The sequence below is a fragment of the Limulus polyphemus genome, unplaced genomic scaffold (genome assembly GCF_000517525.1).
Source record: "Limulus polyphemus unplaced genomic scaffold, Limulus_polyphemus-2.1.2 Scaffold231, whole genome shotgun sequence".
Lineage (NCBI taxonomy): Eukaryota > Metazoa > Arthropoda > Merostomata > Xiphosura > Limulidae > Limulus > Limulus polyphemus.
In genome coordinates, this window is record NW_013665841.1 from 642,580 (window position 1) to 665,560 (window position 22,981).

Here is a 22,981-nt window from a genome sequence, read left to right on the forward strand (position 1 = left end):
ATAATATATTCATACAAACACAGTCTAAAGTAGTAGAAGTTTTAAAGACAACAGCAAAATTATTTTTACCATAAAGCATAATAACCTGCTTTAATCATTATGCTTTCCATGACAATACTGCCTTCTAGGGGTAAAAAAATACCGCATTAGTAAGTAAACATAAGAAAGAAACTAGCGCCAAATCAAGCAAATTGATACAACTCTGTTAGAGTAAAATTTCCTCACTGCTTTTCAGAAAGACTGATCTTGCAGTTTGACACAGTACAAGGTCACGTCAATTATCGTGTAAGATTACTCAGTAAATTTCTACAGACAAGTAATTGCCCTAAAACTTAGTACGAGCGTTGAAAGGAAAGTATTGGATCGGCTTATTGGGATTTCAGAGCTCTCAGTGATCAACAATGTTTTTAGCCAACTGTCAATGCTCTGGTATCTTATTTTCAAGCATTACCAAGCCTTATTGTGCTTATCTAATGACTATCACATGGCCTGTTGTGCAGTAATTCCACTACAACTCACTAGATAGATCGAGTGATTATCCGGGAACATCTTATTCACATAAGAAGACTGGATAAAAACATCCCTCTAGACGTCGGTTTAGTTCCTCCGAACATAACATCGATAACTTCCCTATAGTGGGATTCAATTATGCACCATCTGATATTGTACAAAGAGAACTACTTGAAAATATACTCATTCATAAATTGGAGACTCTCCACCTATACGAATTAAATAAACGCTTTTCCTTTCCTTAATTTTATACGTTTTATATCTTCTCATGATCACGAAATTTATCACATTATTTTTATCTATTATGTTCTAATTTTATACAGGTTCAAAAGTTTTTTTATAGCATCACAGTGTTATTGTTGTACAACGTCACCTACCTGAATAGTATTGTTGAAACCATGTGGTGTTCTTTGTGTGACTCTCCGTGTCTCTTTCAAATCTTTAATAGTCTGTATTTAGGTCTGAAGAAGGGCAATATACAGTCCCTCCATGTTTTTTATGCATCTTGGTTGCCGAAACCGTCATTTTCTACGTATTTCCTACTTTCAACGACATGTGAGATAATGACAAGTACAACCAGAACTGAGTTGTTTACATGGTCTAGGTGCGTACATGAGCCTTCTTACCTAGGTCATCAGGCTCTTTCTTTTAAGTACTGTTCTGTTGTAACATCTCTTTGTCATAAAGCCACTATATACATATTGTTGCACATCACGTACTGCACAATGCAATCACTCCACATTTTCCTTAGGACATTGTGGTACACCTATTATGGATGGAGGATCATACATCAGTTCTCTATGGGAATGTACTTCTATTCCAAATATTAGGAAGTTTGGAGAAGAACCAGTCGATTGTATGACATATTTTAGATGTATCTCAATTGGTTTTCTCGGGGTTCACAAACATATAAAGTATATATTTGATGGTTTCTGCTACCCACTCAGTCAAATAATCAGACTGAAGATGGTATAGTGAAGTACAAGCTTTCATTATACCCGACACAAGACTGAAAACAACTAACTGGCTCCTTGGCCTTTGTGGATCTCTCTAGGAGCTCTGAATCATGTTATTCATTGTTCAAACAACACATCACTAATATACGGTGCCAAAAGTGTTGACCAACATATAAGTTTGACACTTATTTACTAATTACCTTTTCTTGATATGGCAAAATAACAATCTATATTTAGGACGATTCTATGTAAAGGAGAACCCACAATGCTCTATTAGAGTTTTATCTGATGTGACCAGTTTTCCCTTTTAAATTTTTTTTTATATGAGTGCAGGCAAAAAAACTACTTCCACGCATTCAAGATGGCGCTTGTCATTTCCTGGTGTAGTAAATTCTTACATTATACAAATTCTAAAATATCTCCTCCCTTAGAGCTCTAGCTGCATTTGGTGATACTTCACATGGAAGAAGATGAAGCCTAACTATTATAAACTGGTAAAAATACTATTAGTGGGTCTCTCAGTTGTTCCTATTGAAGTTTGTCATTAGCCATTTGTGGTGTCCATCAGTAAGGAGGATTGTCAGCACTCACTCAATTCATCGTTATATACAAATGTACATATTGTCTGGATTCAGAAATTCGATGGACACGTGATCTCAATAGTCAGCAAGATAATATTTCAGAATTTCCGTGCTACTGATCCAGACAAAAGTGTACAATTAAGTGTTATTCTTCCAATGTGCAGTATACTATATTCAAGCACACTGTTCAGATTTTAAAAGTTCATCAAACATTTTAGAGGGACATTTGGATAATGAACAAAATAGCTGTAATGCCTGTAAAATAATACAATTCCAAGTAGTTCCTTCATTTTCCTACGGAATTAGCATTTACATTATGTTGCTGTACAGCCCGCAGAAGTAATTTCACACTTTATAATGACCAGTATATGTGATATTTCGATCACTCTGATGCTTTCATCAAAGTGTACTTTAGAGGCTGGGATGCTTTTTTACATTCATGTATCCACTGAATGCCCATCAGTTTTAACCAATGAAAACAGTAACGTGTTTATATTGGTGACATTGGCTATAAACCATCAATAACATGACACAAAACTTAAGATATCATGGACTAATCATTTGGCTGGGGCCAATCCTTGATCACTGTAATATTCACAAGACTATTGGATCCTCACTTCATATCTACTATATCACACACATTAATGCACTTTACTCAACATGCAAATGAAGAATCCACTGTTCTTAGATGTAATATGGTTGACACTAGATATGTTTTAGCAGAACTACAGCTCACCTGTTGCCCAAGCAAAACTGGGTGACAACTTCCGCAATAGGTATATTCATTAGATAACAGCGACTGACAAAAATTTAGAAATAATTACCTTCATTTTGATGCCAAGATTAAGTCAGATATACACTTTTCCATTCACACCTAACTTGTCACCATTTACCAGAATTAAGTTTGTGTTAACCAGCCAAAGAAGTGTTTTCATCCAAAGTGCCTGAAACACAGAGGTCTTGGTTGCTTTAGTATCCAGATGAAGCACACTCCTGGTTGTATAAACCAGTCACCATCCTACTGAAAGCCACAGCTGCTTGAGTGGGATCTTCACAAGTTTATGCTAACTAGTGCAGGCACAGTCGTAGCTTGTCATTGATTATCCTGCGTTTATCCTGCCTATGCAGATGCATTCACGTTCTCTATTTCATGACATAATATGAAACTTCCTGCACCTGTCGACATGATAAGCTACATAGGACACAATTCTTTATGCAGTAGACATCCTCGTTAGGACTATTCTTGATGCATGGATGCTCAGTCATAGCAACTGGTCCTTTGAACTTCCGTTGTTCTGTAAGAAACCATTGCAACTGCAGCACACCATCTTATGATGTCTGTGACATTATAAATATTGGTCAACATTGTTTAAACCTTGGTGTTACTTCTGATTTTGATGTTGTTCTGAAGCTGAATCAACCACCGCATTAGCCACTGACTACCGTAAACCATGTTGCCAAAGAAATAACCTCAGGCAGAGATACAGTGTCCCATTGACCCTTCTGGTGCCTTTTGGGCTTGCTCCAATAAATCCCTTAAGGAAAAAATTAATGAAAGATTACTGTATACTTAGATTATGTTCACAAGGACATTAGCTAACTGTAGAATATATTTGCAAAAAACGTTTGGGAAAGTTACCTGAATATATTTTAATAAAGAATTGTCGTCAGATGCAATCTCTACCTGGTAGAATTGGAACTGAAGTCCACCATACTTCTCTCCCTGGTTACATATAATATTGGTAATGATAAGTTTGGTCAATGAACATTTTGAAGCCGCATAAAAACCACCCTAGTTGTTCTTGGCTCCAAATTGGTCATTATCATTATGATCTATTCTTGCTGTGCTCTGTTCCATCATGTGAGAGGCAAGCAGTAAAGGTGGAGCTGGTGCAGAGACTGAAGTTTATTTTTGCTACTTCTCAACTTCTCTATCCCGAGGTTGGATCAATAATGTATTCTTAGATTGTATCACCACCTCAGCTACAGCTTTTTCCTCTCGAACATAAGTTATTTGTGATATCGGAAAGTAATATTCCAAGACTATGGTTTACAAGCATTACAGTAACCAGAGCCAAGCTAATCAAAGAAACACACATAGAATAAATTTTGCATTAACAAATCTTCGATTTGAGCACCAAAATGGCAATTAATAGTTTAGTCTGTGATATTTGTAGATAAAACTGAAACAAAGAATACGTTATAAGTGCCACAATAACAGGAGAACCAAAAGGAATAAAATGAAAATGGACAACAAAGAAAAGACTCAATTGCTTATGTAACACAAGAAACAATATCTATGGTATAACTTTTCTAGCTGCTTTAACTAAGAAAAAAGACAGTAACTCAATAAATACCTAGAGGATTGTATCTATACCACTCTTTTAAATCAGAACAAATCTTAGTGCAGTGTCCAACATTCCTAGATTACTTATCAAAGATCATTCCTATCTTACATATTCAGGGTAAATTAACTCCTCGCTCATACTAGCTTGTACAAACCTTTGTATCACTTCTTCTACTGTGTATGACCCACACAACAGAAGAGCAATGACGTAGAAGTATTATCAATCAAATATGATCTATTTGAAATTCTGTGTAATCTTAAAATAAGGCGATGATTAATGCAAGATTACAGCTACTCAGGTCATATTCACAAGAAGTTAAATCAACTGCAGAAAATATTTCTAAAATGTTAAGAAATTTGTCCGACTATACCTAAATAAATAAGTATTATTTTATTGCTATAGAGTGGTAAAATATTGAAATTCTTAACTACTACACTAGCATATTTTATCGTTTGTTTGAAAAGACCATCAATTTTAAACCACCAAGTTATAATACGCAAACGTATCAAACTAATGATGAAAAAATGAATATTATATGTCATAGTTTCAAGTATACAATGGTTATGAGCGCTAGGATTGTTTTCTATGAGCAAGAAAAGGGGAAAGCAACTGCCAGCATTAATAAATCTTAAACAATTCAATTTTTTATTGCAATGATATGATCTACAAAATACTCGTATAGCGTGTAGGTAATTTAAGGTTTAACAGAATAAAAAATGCAAATACGCTGCAGGGTTAATAATAAAATCAAATAAGGCGGTTATATTTAATGTCAACTTATTTAATGCTCTTAGTAGCGGGGCTTCCCCTAAACCTAATTAAAAGTGCCTTGTTGTGGCAGGGCTTCCCCTAAACCTAATTAAAAGTGCCATGTTGTGCAAGATAAATAAAAAGAACCTCATCCATTGCTAACTTTACGTTGAGATAAACATCTAGTATGTTTCTTTTTTTTTAAGAAATCATCAGACGTCCTCGTCTAAGCACTAAAAAAAAACGATACATGTAAACTATTTGAAAAATAAATATTGTTTGTTTGAAGTTAAACACAAAGCTACACAATGGACTATCTGTGGTCTGCCTACCACTTGTATCGAAATCCGGTTTCTAGCGTTGTAAGTACGCAAACATACCGCTGTGCCACTGGGGGACAAGAAATATTGAACAGTTCTTTGTTACACCAAATGGCGTTGAAAATATTCTCCGCCGGAAAGTCAGTTAAATCTCATCGTTGTGGAAACATTAACAATCTCAAAATTGTTAAAGAAAATTATTATTGTATAACCTTACCTTGAAATAAGGTTATTTACGTGGAACCGGATATATATATATATAATGATAATATCTAGACTGTGTGAAGCAGTTTGGTTAAAATCTGAAAGCTGTTGACATGACTATACGTATGGAGTTTGTGAGTCTTCTTTCAATCAATGAATGCATTAGGCCTCTACGTCACAGATTTTCTTTTCAGTCTTACCCTGGGTAAAAAAAACGAAAAGAAATATGTAACACATAAGTGTTCCCATCATTAACCAGTCCGTATCTTTAAACTAATAGTTATTACTTTGTGATTATTCTTTTTTAGCTCATATATTGAAAGGTTATTAGTTTTAACCTACGGCCTCTTCACGCACCTGTCTAAAGAACTGAATCTTATACGATCGGCCTTTTTTTTTTTAATTACGTGTCTGTGACGTATACTCATGTCAACATATTTTCCTGTTTGTGGGAGTTAGAGAAACATTATTGATAAGTAGTTAACTAGATGTGAGATGGAAAGATTACACATTGATATTTCAAAGAAAATAAGACAAAAAAATTCATACGTAGATAATAGATATGAATTCGGGTATTTGAAAACAATAAGATTAACAGAAATAGTGGCATGTCACTTTTCTGTAGCCGCTAACTACACATTCTCCAGGAACGTGGCTATTTCAAAATGTCAAACTTATTATTATACGTATTTTAGAACTTAGACCAGATTGAGTTTTTTAATGGTTGTTATGGAAACAAGAAGTAAATTATGGCAAGAACAGTCAGACGTACATTAAGTTTGAGCTTAATGTAGAAGGAAAACGAACGAAATATTTACAGGCGTAAGTACAAGTAACTTCTATAGTGTTATGCATGGATGTTTTTCAAGAGATTGAACTATTGTTTAAAAGAATCGTAAAAACTGCAATAATTAATTCCTGCATAGAATACAACATTTTAAGGGTTAGGATATGATATTCCATGTTCACCTGTACGTAGAAGTAAAACCATTAAGCAGTAACTCGTGTATACGGTAAAAGAGGGCAGAATTTTATTAAATAACCATATTGCGTCAATTGTTTCTTAAGAGAAAGGTTATATTTTGACTTGTATCTTTCGCATCGACGGAACCGAAGATTACTAAATATTTATTGTGGTTTATCCGTCTTTCAGTATAATTTATATAATGCATTATTGATCATATTTTAATTAATAATTAATTCTCTAGACGATAGTAAACCTCGTGGATTCTGATTTTGGATAACCAGGATTTGAAACATGATATTTTATGTCATATGGGTACACGTTTTTGGTTAGATGTCTATTTAAACATCAGACAAAAAACATGCTTAAGTCATTTATTAGTAATTAATATCTAGTATTGAAAAATGATAATAAATTTATAATTCGACTTAAGTGGACGTATATGCAACTAACTATGAGAACGATCATATCCGATCGTCACAACCTTACCGTAACTACTTAATACAGATGCTATACAATACAGTTTTCTCTGACCTAACACCCTTCACTATTTTATAATGTGGCCCAGAACTCTTCCTGTAACTATAAGAGAAATCTTGTATGGGAAAGGTTTTTTAAGTGTTTAAAATACAAAGGTTTAGAGATAGTGTTGTTGATGTTTTTATAGCTGATTTTCCATCAGCAAAAATTGGTTTGTCGTGCTATGACGTATGTAGCGGTTATATTTTCATAAGCCTTAAAAGCATACTTACCTGAATAACCTGATCATAACATGTGAATGAGTTAGAACAAGTGAAAGAAATAATGCGTTTTTATGGGCTATTAATTACTTTGTTAGTGTATCTTGATGTAAGAACATTAATAGCAAGTAAATCTGTAATGTGTTTTTGTTTTATATGTTATCAGTATTAGTGGGTTTGATGTAAGAACATCAATAGCAAGTAAATCTGTAATGTGTTTTTGTTTTGTTTAATCTGTTATCAGTATTAATGGTTTGATGTAAGAACATCAATAGCAAGTAATAAGTAAATCTGTAATGTGTTTTTGTTTTGTTTTATCTGTTATCAGTATTAGTGCGTTTGATGTAAGAACATCAGTAGCAAGTAACAAGTAAATCTGTAATGTGTTTTTGTTTTGTTTAATCTGTTATCAGTATTAATGGTTTGATGTAAGAACATCAATAGCAAGTAACAAGTAAATCTGTAATGAGTTTTTGTTTTGTTTTATCTGTTATCAGTATTAATAGTTTGATGTAAGAACATCAACAGCAAGAACAAGTAAATATGTAATGAGTTTTTGTTTTGTTTTATCTGTTATCACTATTAATAGTTTGATGTAAGAACATCAACAGCAAGAACAAGTAAATCTTTAATGCGTTTTTGTTTTGTTTTATCTATTATCAGTATTAGTGGGTTTGATGTGAGAACATCAACAGCAAGTAACAATAGAATTAAAATTCTATTCAGACTTGAAAAACAATCGTTTTTTAGTGGCTGGCAAGTGTAAATTGTTTGTTTATTTTTTTTTTGGTATTTTGAGACGATCCTCTGTTTTTTAGCGTATTTTATATAATAGAAGCACAGACATTTTGCACTGTTCCACATCATTATTTGTACATATTTTAAATTTATGTTGTATATTTATGTTTGTGAATGTCTTAAAAAGATCTTGTGTTTATTATGTGTGTACACAGTATTGGAAATAATTAAAGAAACATTAAAAGCAATGGATATAAAATGTAAATAGTGCAAGATTTCTCCTCGTCTTCTGTATAATAATGTAATGCACCAGAGTAGACTCACATATTTATAACTTACTTCGTCATCCAAATAATAAAACAGTGCCACATCGTCATAATGATGACCATTAAAGTGCATTCAGACATACTTTGTTCGGCAGTAGTGTGGTAAATGCACAAATGACTCCGAAGACAGAAATACCACATGCAAAACGCGTATACATCAAAGTTTTGGATGATAATGCTAATCCATGTGATAGATTGAGGCTAGATTTCATGTTTCAGTAGGATATGTATGAAAACTCCGAAGAGGGTAAGTACACATAGTACTGTTGATAGTAAAAGCGGTCCACATAGAAGCTCAAACTCTTTAAAAATGACACTATGAAATGCAGGGTATGCTCTTCATGTACTACGCGACAATCGTATGATCTTATCAACGACTCAGCTATAAAATCAGGTCTGAATGCTACCTCCAACACATTAACACGAAGTGACCTTAGTAGATGTTTACCTGCTCAAAAATCACTTATTAGCAAAGATAAGAAAACCAAGAGGCACAAATGGGCATCAGATTTTATTGATCGAGGCTAGAGGAGGGTACTCTTTACAGATGTATCCGAATTCATATCGTTTGGCAATAATCAATGATAGTTAGTTTCACAGCAGAGATGGCAACAAAATCATTGTCGACATATAAGATCTATAGTGCAATATAGTTGGGGACCAATAAATTATGGTGTTGAAACTCTGCACAAAATGATGGAAACCTGACTGTTGACAAATATAATAAGATTTGTATTCATTAAGTAATCCATTCAGGAAGTAAACATGTTGAGCAGGGCTTTAATCTTACGACAAGGCAGTGAAAATAAGCATGCAGCATATCTAATGAAACTTACCTGGAAGGAAAAACGAGGCCCATAAAAGAACGTTTGCAATCCGCACAAAACTTCTATGTGAATGTTATTAAGGCTGTATGAGACTGATATGGAAGTTAAGGTGAACTGGCAAACAAACAATTTGGGTGAATTTTGTGGAGTAATACAAGACATTTGAAAAATATATTTCACAATCATACATTGATAAACTTATGGTAGCATAAGAATAAGGTGTACTGCTTTATTTAAATCAAATACAAAATATTCGTATATTATACAACTTATTCGCTGTGTTTTTTTTTAATTACTGTGTAATAACGTACTGTTGATAAATTGACCATTTAGTACAGTTACTTCTTTATGTGTATCGCCTGTGTACTACATAATTCTAATGATGTATACCATTATTTTGTTATTAAACATAGAATATGAAGTTTAAATACGATTTTGATTAAAAAAGGGCTTTCTTTCAATGGATTTTGTTTCTACCTGTATCAATAGGCGGCAAAAATATTTTTATATAAACTTGATACTGGGTGTCATTAACATTAAGTGTACGAAAATATTTCTTAATGTTCTTCATAAAAGATGAATTACAATTAACCGAAATAATATAATTTCTAAGTTATAAACATGTTAAGTATTTTTGGATATATATATATAACAGAGGAGAGGGCAGAAGATGGTCCCTTGCTTCCCTCCCGTCCTCCGGATACACTTCTAACACCCCTGAAAGTTCTAACGTTTCAGTAAGTATGTAATTTCAGTCTAACTTGAGTTGTGTATGTTAGTTATGTCTGACAGCTTTGATTATCAAAAGAAGGTTCAAATTAGAAAAATTGCTTTGTTTGATTGAACAATCAAATTGAAATGAAAGTGCGAACTGTCTTAAATTTACTTATTTGTTTAAATGTTACTATTAAAGTGATACTTTTATAATGTTATTACTACGTGACAAGCCACGCAACGTCTCTGTCCTGACCTAAGACCATATTTGTAACAGTTATCGCACATTTTTCAGTCTCAGTGTACCTCTCAAGAAAAGCTTCAACTCCTTCCCAGTCATCCTGCTGTAGAAGAGAGACGCCACCTATCGAGATTTAGTAGCTACGAGAGCAGCCCGGGTATCGAGGAAGATGGTCACAAATCGCCACTATTGCGGTCAAGGTCTAGAAGTTTAAGGTGATATTTTAATTTCTATAAAAGTATTAATGGTGTGAAGAATAGCGTCTATTAGAGTTCTTTTTAATTTGATTAAAATATTTCTCTGTATTTTGAAACATGTACTCTTAAAAGAAACAACTGCTATTTTAAAAGTGAAAGTTTTCATTTTATACAGGAGTTTTGATATTATGATAGTTTTCGTTTCCTTGAGTTATTTTAATAACAATATTTAGTTCTAGTTTGTTACATTTCACTTTAGACTCCAGATGCTTTTCATAAAAAAAAAGTCACTAGTAAAAATGATATTTTTCAACACATTACGTAAGATCTAAGATATCTTAACTTTTCCCCAATGTACTAGTCATTTAGCAATTTCCAAATCCTTTTCTGGTACAAAAAACACATTAGATCAATTACTAATCAAATCATAAAATCATACAAAAATAATTAAGTTGCTTATTGTAATATACTGACCTTGTTAATTTAAGTGGAGTGTTCATCTTTAAGTTAGTTTTCCGAAGCGTTCATGAAGGATGGTTGAGTCTTCAAGTTAGCAAAGTGTTCATCATTAAGTTAGTGTTTTCTGAAGCGTTTTGATGGATGTTTGTTTTATCAAGTTACCAGAGTGTTCATCATTGTGTTAGTGTTTTCTGAAGTGTTTTAATGGATGTTTGTTTTATCAAGTTAGCAGAAGCTGAAGAGCATCTTTATTAAAAAAAAGGAGGTCACCTTCTTAATTACCCGAGTCACTTAATCATTTTTCCGATTGGCATTCAAGTTTTAAATATATGCATCATTTAGTATGTGTAATAAAATACAGAATATTCTAAATAGAACCGGAATATCTTGAAACGGAGTATGTCAAACATGTGTAAGTTAGTAATTGTATGTTTTCATTTCTATTTGGCCAGCAGTCCTGTGCGATCTCCTGGGATGGAAGGTGATATTATCCTGATGAATAACGTTTACAAGGAAAGATTTCCTAAGGTTCGCATATTCTTTAACGTAATGTGGTTTTAAGTTAAGTAGTGGTTATCAAATACACGGATTATATTGTGATTACTAATGTGTGTATATAAGTTGTAGTATAGGTCATAAATTACTAAACGTTTTTTAGGAAGTATAAAATTCGACTTAGTGGACCGAAATCATTGTGAGAAAATCTTGTCGGTCACCTTGACTGACCCTTCACCACAGGTTATTATATGTTCTTTATAAATGACTTTTTGTGTTTGATACATATTGACAAATAAGAAAAACACTTCCACTAATGTGGATTATCCAGAAGTTATCTTTATCGTGTTATCTCACTCAGGCTACACGTCAAATGGAAGATAGGTTAGAGAAGTTTCTTGAAAATGGTCAGGAGTTAGACCCGGATCTCAATTCAGACGCTGTCACTCGTTTTGCTCACTTTCAAGTCATGGAAATGGCCAGAGATTGCCTCCAAAAGTCGCAGGAGAAACTCGTGACTTCCCGTTACTTTTATGAAATGTCAGAAAACGTCGAAAAACTTTACTTTGAGGTAAGAACCTTCCACAAAGTATGGTGACACCACTCTTAAACCTCGCATCTTGACAAACTTTCTAGAGACCCCTTTTTTTTTGTACGTGGACTTCGACTTCCAAGACCGCATTTAAACAAATATATAGGAGGAAATGTCTATTGCATCTTCATCAGGAAACTTGTTAGATATGTTGTAGAAAATGATTGGCGTGGTTACAGTTTTATCGACAATTTTACACATAAAAATAGTCATTGATTTTGGGGTGTGGCTTTTAGTTTGTCAACTTCAACTTCAAAATCTTGCTTAATATCGTGATAATGATACCAGGAGTTATGTCCAACTTCATCACAATAACTTTGTTGTTGAAGGCTTCTCTTACGTAACCACAACCCTTACTTTGCGAATGAAAGTATTGCTCCAGAGTAGGATGGAGTGTGATTTCGGAGCCCATTGCTTTCCTAACCATTCTGCTGTACGAGATTTCCTACTTGGAGTACATTGAAAGCCGAAAGGTTTTGCCATTTTGGGTGTACTTCGTTTAACAATCTTACTTTATGAATATTTTTCTGCGGAACGATTTTTATAATCTTCTAGTAAAAATTTCCCCATGGCGTCATTATACTGTTGAATTGTTAAACATTCGCAGTGAACCAAATATTCAGATGATAAACACGTCGCCCGTGGTACCATGGCTTTCATTTATGGCAACACATCACTGTATACAAAAATCGATTAAATGAAGTACGATTACTTTTCTGAATATGCTAATTGTTTTAGATGTTAAAGAGACATGTTATTTTTTTTTATCCGAGAATATGATTGCACTTAAGGGCATTATTGTCGTTTCAGTGTCGTGAGAAGTCATCCACAGCAACCAGTCATCTCAGAAATCTAATCAAGAAGCTGTTATTGATTGTTTCAAGACCTGCCAGATTACTGGAATGTTTGGTAAGTTAAACAAAGAAAACACTTGATTTCTACTTTGATATTACTATAAAATAAGATAATTTTGTTTTTTAATGTGCAAGTGTAGTTTATTGAAGAACAAATGCATAAAAGAGATATAAAAATGAGATGATAGAACACTAAACGAACAATACACTGGCGAGAAATAATTACAAAAGTTAATACAGAATGTCAGTTAAAAGAAACAATATGCTGTTGAGAAATTGGATTACGGCCGAAAACATCGATAAGCGCGAGGGTACCCAGCTGATTAATTAATGCATTCTAATCATACCTAAGTTCTTCTTATGATATTGCTAACTCTTAGTTAGATTGGTATATCAAATAATACCTACATTATTTACTGGAATGATTTTCAGTTCTGCTCTCTATACGTAGCTTACTTTGATTAGAATTTATTGATAAAGAACGTCATAATGTATGGATTAATCCGTATCATTTTCATGATAATTATGTAATGCCAAAAATATGCAGTTCGAGAATGTATGGTCATAAATCATTCCTCTTCTATAGATGAAAAGCTGCGGTAGAGAAATGATGATGATGATGTGTGTAGACCAGATTAAAGTTAAAATAAGTTATTTGTTGGAAACGGTTCTTTATTTGCAGGAGTTTGATCCAGAAGATTTTTATAGGTTGTTAGAAGCCGTTGAAGGACAAGCTAAAGTCGTCCAAGGCGTAAAATCTGATATGCCACAATATATCATCAACAAACTACGACTAAACCGAGATCCCCTTGCTGGTACGTTTTAACGTCTCTCTACACCCTCGTTTTGCAGTCATTAGTTGTTTCAAAAATAAAATAAAATAAAGTTTAAGTATGTGGGGTATTGTACAGATATGAATAAGTTTTTAAAAGTAGGTGGGTTACAGATATGAATAAGTTTTTAAAAGTAGGTGGGTTACAGATATGAATAAGTTTTTAAAAGTAGGTGGGTTACAGATATGAATAAGTTTTAAAAGTAGGTGGGTTACAAATATGAAAAACTTTTTAAAAGTAGGTGGGTTACAGATATGAATGAGTTTTTAAAAGTAGGTGTAACGTATTTTTAAGAATCAAAACTAGAACAACGTCTGTTTCGGTGAACAAAGAGTGAACGTATTGTATCTTGATTAGGAATAACAATGATAGAGAATGTTGCCCAATGAATTTTTGTGTGATTGATGTCTAAAAGTCTTTTTAGTTTTTTAACAGATATCTCCAAACTCTGTTTGTTGTAATAGTTGACAAAAGTAACTTAATATGTAAAAGAAATAACAAATAAATTAGACTATGTAAACCCTGGTTCTATTGTAAGAGGTTTTATATCTTTAAATCAGTGTTTGAAATCTTATGGTAAAGGTTTCTGGTATCTATCAATTTTACAGATTTCACAAGTGAAGTTATTACTGGTGAACCTGAAGATGCTGAGCTCCCGGACAGAATTATAGAAGAACAGCATGAGGTGTGTCGTTTCAATATAAGTTAATCTTGGGTAAACCTTTCGTATTTTCACCACATCAGAATCAAATATATATTACTAGAATTCCTGGTTATCTATATTATTTTGTAGTTATTGGACATATATGTTTAGGAGCCCGTTTTTATCATAAATTATACTTTTGAAAACTGATGTAAATAAATTAACTGATAACTGACAGATTGGTGCCTGTTTCTAATTAGGCTTAACATTTTTATTCATAAGCATATTGTTTCAGTATAGTTAGGTCTATATTGTTATCCTACTAGGCTTAACTTCGTTGTTGGTTAATGGCTGTTTTCAGTTTCTTGAAAATGATTTACCTCTTTTTAAAATATTCACTTTGTATTGATATATGATTCTTTCAGTTATAATATTTTAGCATATTCCGTACTATATATTACACTTAGTGTTTTTAACTTACCCATTTCTTGAGTACAATGTATTTTGGGTCAATATATATAATTGTGTTGGCGATAAACAACAAACACTATAGTATTTTTTCTAACTTATTTTTCCCTCTAGTTAATTTTAGACATCCCATTGTTTATATTTCAACAGGCATTATTACCAGAAAACCAAAGAACAAAAGCCCCTTCCGAAGAAAGCTTTGAAACAATCAAATTGATTAGTAACGGAGCTTATGGGTAACTTCGTATTTTTTTTCTTAACCCAGCTGTGCATGTCTCTTTCAGTATGTGCCCGTGCAGTATTTTTCTTTAGAAATCAATGTAAGCATTTAGAGTATTTATGGAGCAAAATCAAAATTAAATAATTTTATTTTCTCTTGTAAACGCAACAAAATATATACGTATATATTATCTTAAAACAAAGCTGTATATGTACATATATTCATATATCTTTTACTCCGCCAGTGCAGTGTATCTAGTTCGACATAAGGACACCAGGGAACGATTTGCGATGAAGAAGATCAACAAACAGAACCTCATTCTACGAAATCAGATAGAGCAAGCATTTGCCGAAAGAGATATCATGAGTTTTACTGATAATCCCTTCGTCGTTGGCATGTTTTGTACCTTCGATACTAAGGTATTTATACATATATATAGATATATGTGGGAGAGAGATTAAAATGTCATTAAAAACTAGTTTTGTTTCAAATGGAAAGTAGTTGTTGAAGCTATTGGGAAATTAGTTGTGCGATAGATGTTGTCGTTTTTTTAAATTTTTTCTTATTTTGTGAAGTAGTTCGGCTTCAGAAGGTCGTATAACTAAGTTAGAAAGAAAACAATCTTTACTCTCTAGATAATAATATAAAACTTTATTTCACCAACGTTTCGCCATTGCGGCTTTATTAGGGGCAGTAGTAGAAGAACGTTTCGCCATCATCAGGGCTTAGTTGTACAAGAATTGATTCTTGTACAACTAAGCCCTGATGAAGCCGCAAAGGTCAAATATTAGCTGAGATAAGTTTTTGTATTGCTATATGGAGACTAAAGGTCGTTTTATTTTCTACATTTATTGCCAAAATGTCTAAATCCCCCGAATATGCACTACAAATTTTGAAAAACATTAAAATATTTTCATCAGGTCATGCAACTGTTTGAAAAGTGATTTTACTTCAGATGTTTTGTAAATATTTGAAAACTAATTTAGTAAAGAAACTAGAGGACAGTCCCCATCATATAATTAGAAAATGTGTTTGTTTCAGATTTTTTTCGCAGAGCTACGAAAAAGTTACATGCGTATTTATTATTCACAATCTTGAGCTAACAGACTATGAGGAAGACAGCTAGACAAACGTACCCAACGACATCTGTTTGATCACTCCTGTCTGACTGAACAGAGGAAGTTGACTGTCACTCTTACAGCAGATCCACGATCCTAAAATGCAAAGCGAGATTTGCGGTAGTGGGATACGAACCATGAATTCTCAGTTTCAAAGTGCGGGCATGATAACCACTGTATTTGGAACGAATTTTAGCAGCTATACTTATCTTGTTTATTTTCAGTATTTTACAATATTTCCGTACGAGGAATACGGTGCTCAGTACAAGCGGATTTGGAAAGTAATTCCATTACAGATACTTCAGTTAGATTTTTGTAATAATTCAGAGAACACAACAATAGATTTTTTAATGTGTCTCTCTCTCTACCACTTTCAACAAAATTATCTTCCTTATAATAAAACTCTATAATAAATTATCATTTGTATGTTAATTTCAACATCAATTAATTTTTTTACTGTTAATTTTGAAAATAAATGCAATGCTGAAAATGTTATATATATAAAAGGCATTTATTACATAGTCATTTTAAAATTAAGAGTTCCATCCCCATGACGGACATGATATAGATATCCTGTGGTGTAGCTTTGCGCTTAAACAAAACAAGCATGCTTTTACCAGAATTATTATATAAACATATAGTGTTGATTGGTGCAACTAATCAGTTTATATGGATCGTAGCCACTAAAATTTACCTATCTTAAGCACGAAATTCATAGATCATAAAATAATTAAAAAAAACCATTGAAAGAATTGTGAAATGTTTCAGTAACTTACATTAATTTAATCCTAAGAATACTTCAGAACCTAACCAAAATATATCTAGAATGTGTCTAACTGAGTAGCAACATTAATTATGTAAATCAAATGGTTTTTTGTTTTAATAAAAGTAGTAATTAAAAATACCGTAATGTTTTTAAAACTTAAAACTTGTTTACTGTCGGATATACAGAGGTTAACATGGCATCATCAGGTATAACAACTACAATTCATAGTTGTTTTTATTTAAAACTTTTGACACATAATACAGTTTTCAGTCTTTTATACTTGAGTTGGCAAGCATTAAGAGTTACAACAGATTTTTTTTAACGAAATAAAGTTTCAATAGTGAAAGTTAATAAAACATTTCTATTGTACTATTTTAAGTTGTTAATGCACGTTTTTCTGTAATATGTGATTTATAAACACCAGAACTGATAGTTTGTTTTCATTTTCTATGCAATCGTAAAATTCTGAAAGGTCTCCAAACTTCAGTACCGTTGTAAGTTTTACATTAGCTTAGAGTAAAATAACAAACTGATAAATGTACATAAAAATCTTTTAAAAGTGTAGAGCCCGGCATGGCCAAGTAGTTAGGGAGCAATCTACATATCGAGGGATCAAATCGCCGTCCCATCGAACATGCTCGCCCTTTCAGTCTTGGGGGCGTTATAATGTGATAGTCAATCCCATTATTCGTTGGTGAAAGAGTAGCCCAAGAGTTGGCGGTGGGTGGTGATGACTAGCTGCATTCTCTCTAGTCTTACATTGCTAAATTAGGAACGGCTAGCGCAGATAGCCCTCGTGTAGCTTTTCGCGAAATTCAAACCAAACAAACAATCAAAAGTGTACATGTTTTAAAAAGAAATATTAATATTAGTGTTCAAAGCATTCTAACATATTGATTAATAAGCAAATAGAGAGAAATAATAAAAAATAGATAATTAGGTAAATAAATAGACATATGGCTGATTGATAGATGAAACATTCAGTGGGGTACATATTCCATCACCATACACAGATGTTTCTAATATTTTGGGAAGAAAAATATAGGCATCAATGTATAGTATTATATAAGTAAAAGTATGTGATATAGAAATGTTCGATACATTACTTACGAAATGAAAGGGTGATTAGTAAAGGCGTTTTGGAACACTCGATATTTTCTTACAACATTTTTGTTTTCTTTATTTCAGTACGCTATCGGAAGGGGGAGACTGTGCTACTTTAGTGAAGAACATGGGGCCTCTACCTCTAGATATGGCGCGATTTTACTTTGCAGAAACTGTATTAGCAGTTGAATATCTTCACAGCTACGGCATTGTCCATAGAGATCTTAAGCCTGACAAGTATGTTAACTATCCTTTCTTTTGTACTTTAAAACATTAATATATACCAAACACTACAGTGTTGCCATCTATTGAGTCTTTTCCATAAAACTAAAGGTGTATGAAAGAAATATAGATGTCAGAACTTTAAAAGAATAGATATGATACACTTTTTATGGAAGTAGTAATAGCTACTGTCCAGTAACGTGTTTTTGTTCTTAGTTTAAATAATTAGATGCTGTTCAAATGTTTTCTTCTAATATTTATAATTAAAATGTAAAAATAAAATAGACAATTTGAAAAGTCTAGGCTTCTTGTTTAAAATGCTATGTAATAGAAAAAGCAACTCTTTTAAAACCAATGAAGTTTGTGCGATTGCACCGTCGAATGCTATGATAATATAAATATATCAATATAATTTTTCTGAAGTAGTACCACCCAATAATGAACAATGGCGTATATAATTTTGAGTTTAGCTTAACACTAAAAATTCACAGTTTTTGAAATAATTTTGGAAATACACATACAGGAATCACAAAGAATAGTTGCTAGAATTATTTGCTCTTTCATTTAGCCAGAGAAGTACACGTTATTTTTGTATGATGTATGATGCCCCCAGTAACAGAGCAGTATGTCTGTGGACTTATACCACTAGAAATCGGGTTTCGATACCCGTGGTGAGAAGAGTATAGATAGCCCTTTGTGTAGCTTTGTGCTTAATAACAAACAACAAAAACAATGTATAATTGTAAAATATATATCCAAGTGCATAATATTAATCTGCACAATTTAGACAAGTTGTTTGGCGGCCATTTGATTTTCTTTGTTTCCAAATTCGCCCTTCAGCTTCAATAATATCCATATCGTGACTTTGTACAGGCCAAGTAGTGTTTAGGATGATGTAGCACTACCTGATTGGTTGGATGACAGCTAATCGCAGGGTAAAAGATTAGCACGTGACTTTAAACTGGTATTGTTCATTTTCATACAATAAAGGGGACCAATCCCAAAATATTTGTATTTACACCCATTTTATTAATTGTTTCCATAATTGTTTTCAGTAGTATACATCATTAAATGGAAAGCAGTATGAATATTTTCCCAATTTTCTATTTTTGTTACTGTTTCAGTCTTCTTATCACTGCTATGGGCCATATAAAACTCACAGACTTTGGTCTCTCAAAAATTGGACTAATGAATTGTAAGTACATCTGTATATATTTTAATCTCTCTTATATGTATACATACTTGATTCAATTTTTTCAGAAAACATCCCCGATGCTGACTAATACATGTATCAAATATCCTAATTAAATGCATAATTTCATAAAGCATTTCGGGACTTTACAAGCACATACAACTATAAATAACATTCCGAACGAAATTAATTTCACACACATATAAAGATTGATTTTAAGAATTTCGATTTTATATTAAAAATATGATATAATTATGAGTACTTTCAAAACCATGGGATTTTACTAACTAATATTTAGAGCAAACCCACAAAGTAAACAATGTTTGAAAAATTCGTGTGTGGATGGAAAATTCTCTCCAGTGGATCTTTTGTAAGTACATTGAAAAGTTCTAGCTTCACCCTATTATCATGTAAAAATAATATTAATAACAACAAATAGATAAACGAAAAATGTATAGAATTATCACAGACTCGTTGATTTATTATAAAATTATTTCTCATAGTACTATCAAAAAAACAAGGTTTGTCAAAGTCATATTCGAAGGATTGGTGTTTATAGACTTCAGGGTTTCGAAAAGTAGTGAATTATATACTGAATAATGCTTGCTATTAAGATACATTTTAGAATGGAACAGTAAAACGTTTGTAGAATTTCTCAGGTGATTGAGCTATCAGTATATACAGGTTGAATTTGTTTTTACCGCTAATTTTACGAGTGTTTATCACAGCTCCATACGCTCGACTGTTGGAAATTAACAGTTGTTTTTGATAGTCTTGTATTTATATATTATCCGATACAGTATTCTTACAGATTGAAAATGGTTTTTTTTTCTAACCTGTTGTATTTATTCCTACCAATTAGAGAGTTGTGTATTCATTTCTAACACGATGATAATTAATAAGGTTTTATCCACAGTGGCTACAAATCTTTACGAAGGATGTTTGGACCGAGATACCAAACTATTTAATGATAAACAAGTGATTGGGACACCAGAATATATTGCACCGGAAGTGATCTTACGACGAGGCTATGGTATGTAGAGGAATTTGAAATATATATAATATTTGAAATTATGTTTCATGTTTATTCGATTTGTTTCTGTTTATCTGAGGATTTAAAGCAGAAATGAACATCTAAACATCGATGAACAAATAAGAAATATTAATGAAGCATTGAAAGTTTAATGTTACTTTATTTCAAACTAATTCAGTTGAAGGGTTTAGAATTGTTTGTTTGTTTGTAATTAAACACAATGCTACACAATGGGCTATCTGTGCTCTGCCCACCACGGGTATCGAAACCCGGATTTTAGCGTTGTAAGTGCAGACATATACCGCTGTGCCACTGGGGGGGGGGGTCAGGGTTTAGAAATAAACGAAACCATTTTTAAAGTTATGAAAAAAAAAACAGTTGAACTAACTTGGTCAATTTTCAGAGACTCAGCTTATGAATGAGAAAGCTCTCTTTTATACGAAGGTTCTGTTCATCTTTGGCCTTTTTTAAGATCTTGAAATTATTTGAATGTATGACTACGTCACACCCACGTAGGACATGCACAAATACACTTGATTTTTTTCGGAAATTTTAAATTTGCATGTTATTTCACTCGTGTCCGCACCTTTCTCGCAGTAGAACTGTTGTAATCTTGCTTGCAACAATGTCAGGTAGACTAGTAATATACATTTGAAGTTTTCAATGAAGAAATGCGTTACTTATATCTGGAGAAATTATGATCCTAGTTATAAAAAGCATCTCAGTTATACACGTGGATATACACACTACAAAGTGGGTTTCGTAGTTGTTTTTAACATACAAAAAATGCTTAATGATATATGACAAAATTATAAAACTGGACAATATAGGAACGTCATACGTTCATAGTTTAATACAGTTCAATTTGTTGAAATAGTCACAAATTATTCGATCAATTAAATAAATAGAAACACCATTTTTTTTTATAAAAAGTATTGATGGTGACAAATATGTTTTGCAAAAATTCATAGGTGCTTGAGATATTATATGTACAATGAGCTAAGATCTCTACCAAGTTTTCTTTAAACACAGTTAGTATCTAACTTATGAAGTTAAAGTAAAGGCCAGTAAATGTTTTTTGTTGGTAAACTTCACATTTAAAGTTATCATCAAAGTTATGAAAACTAATATGTCTAGAAACTCACGTTTATGATATTATTGGTGTCCAAATATACATTTAATACGCTCATGTTTGCTAATTAAATCCTCCAGAAACTGTGGAACATGATGTGGATCCCTGAAGATGGTAAAAGTATCATCTACATATTTAGATAATATAATAGTTTAAAGGATTTTGGACAATCCTCCAATAATTGCTTTCTATGAAAACAAAAGAAAAATATAACAAGAGAAGGAACCAGTCTGGAACTTATAGCTACACTATCAACCTGATCATTGAACAGCAAATGCGATTCCTCAGTTTTAAAATTTATTAACGTAAAAAAACTATAAAATTTGTAAAGCATAGCTCGTTTGAAATTTCATTACAGATTAAATGTGCTCTTAAAGTTAGCGTCATTTCCAAAGAGATCTTAGTATACCAGGACTCAGTGCCCAAATTAATGCAATAAACCTTACTGTCAAACTTTAAAATGTGTATTTCACTAAAAAATTCAAAACTGTCTTCAAAGTATATTCGTTAAAAGTAAAATTCTTCAAAAAAACCAACTAAATAACCTGACAAAGAATGCGATTATAAGATCCAATATTTGAAACTATAGGTTTTAATAGGCATTTTTATTTATGTATATTGGGAATGTCATAAAAAAATCCACGAATGGCTTTCAAATGATCTAATTTCTGATTTATTGTCTAATGTAACACATTATAATTTTTTGATTTCAATAGACATCTTTGTAATTTTATATTTACTTGTGTCACTAGGATCTTGGTCAACCTTCACAAATTTGATTCGAATCACTCAAAATGTTATCAATTTTAGTTAGATATTCCATGTTATCCAAAATGACTGTATTATTTCTTTTATCAGATTTAGTAATGTCACTAGTGTTATTTTCTCTAAGCCTTTTACTGTAGACATTTCTTCCTTACTTGGATTTAAAGTTTGGTAATTAGAATAATAATCAGAAGAAGAAGTTAGTTATTCTAGTTGTAATATTGCTGAAAGGTACAAAGACATAGACCAAATTATTTACTTAGACAGGAACTGTAAAAATTTTTAAAAGCGTAGAAAATATTCTACAAGTATAACTTATTATGTATACTTACTCATTCAGAAGCACCCCAGTAGCTGAACCCGTGGACTTATCACGCTAAAAACCGGGTTTCGTGGTGCGTACAGCAAATATAGTATATTATGTAACTTTGTGCTTAACGATTAATAAACAAACACTAATCATTCAGAAGCGGAAGGCTAATTTTTAAGGAAGTTAGTTCTGCCTATAAATTACTGCGTATTTTATTTTTTAAAAAAACAACTGTTATGTTTATTCCAAAAGTTAAACGTAAACAAATAAATGTTGTGAGTTATTCCATTTTTAAGAGTACAAAAAGAAGTGGCCCAGCATGGCCAGGTGGTTAAGGCACTCGACTCGCAATCTGAGGG

General features: G+C 32.4%; 1 protein-coding gene across 1 annotated transcript in view; it reads left to right on the forward strand.

Moving 5' to 3' along the window:
• The window catches only part of LOC106478604 (microtubule-associated serine/threonine-protein kinase 3-like), a 62,741-nt gene that overhangs the window by 20,792 nt on the left and 18,968 nt on the right, over positions 1-22,981 (forward strand). The window contains exons 6-17 of the mRNA XM_022382224.1: positions 9,920-10,001; positions 10,274-10,434; positions 11,328-11,403; positions 11,732-11,941; positions 12,773-12,871; positions 13,499-13,631; positions 14,258-14,334; positions 14,911-14,996; positions 15,225-15,425; positions 18,053-18,205; positions 19,315-19,385; positions 20,299-20,415. Of these exons, the coding sequence (XP_022237932.1) occupies positions 9,920-10,001; positions 10,274-10,434; positions 11,328-11,403; positions 11,732-11,941; positions 12,773-12,871; positions 13,499-13,631; positions 14,258-14,334; positions 14,911-14,996; positions 15,225-15,425; positions 18,053-18,205; positions 19,315-19,385; positions 20,299-20,415 (1,466 nt within the window). The remainder of the gene's footprint in view (positions 1-9,919; positions 10,002-10,273; positions 10,435-11,327; positions 11,404-11,731; positions 11,942-12,772; positions 12,872-13,498; positions 13,632-14,257; positions 14,335-14,910; positions 14,997-15,224; positions 15,426-18,052; positions 18,206-19,314; positions 19,386-20,298; positions 20,416-22,981) is intronic.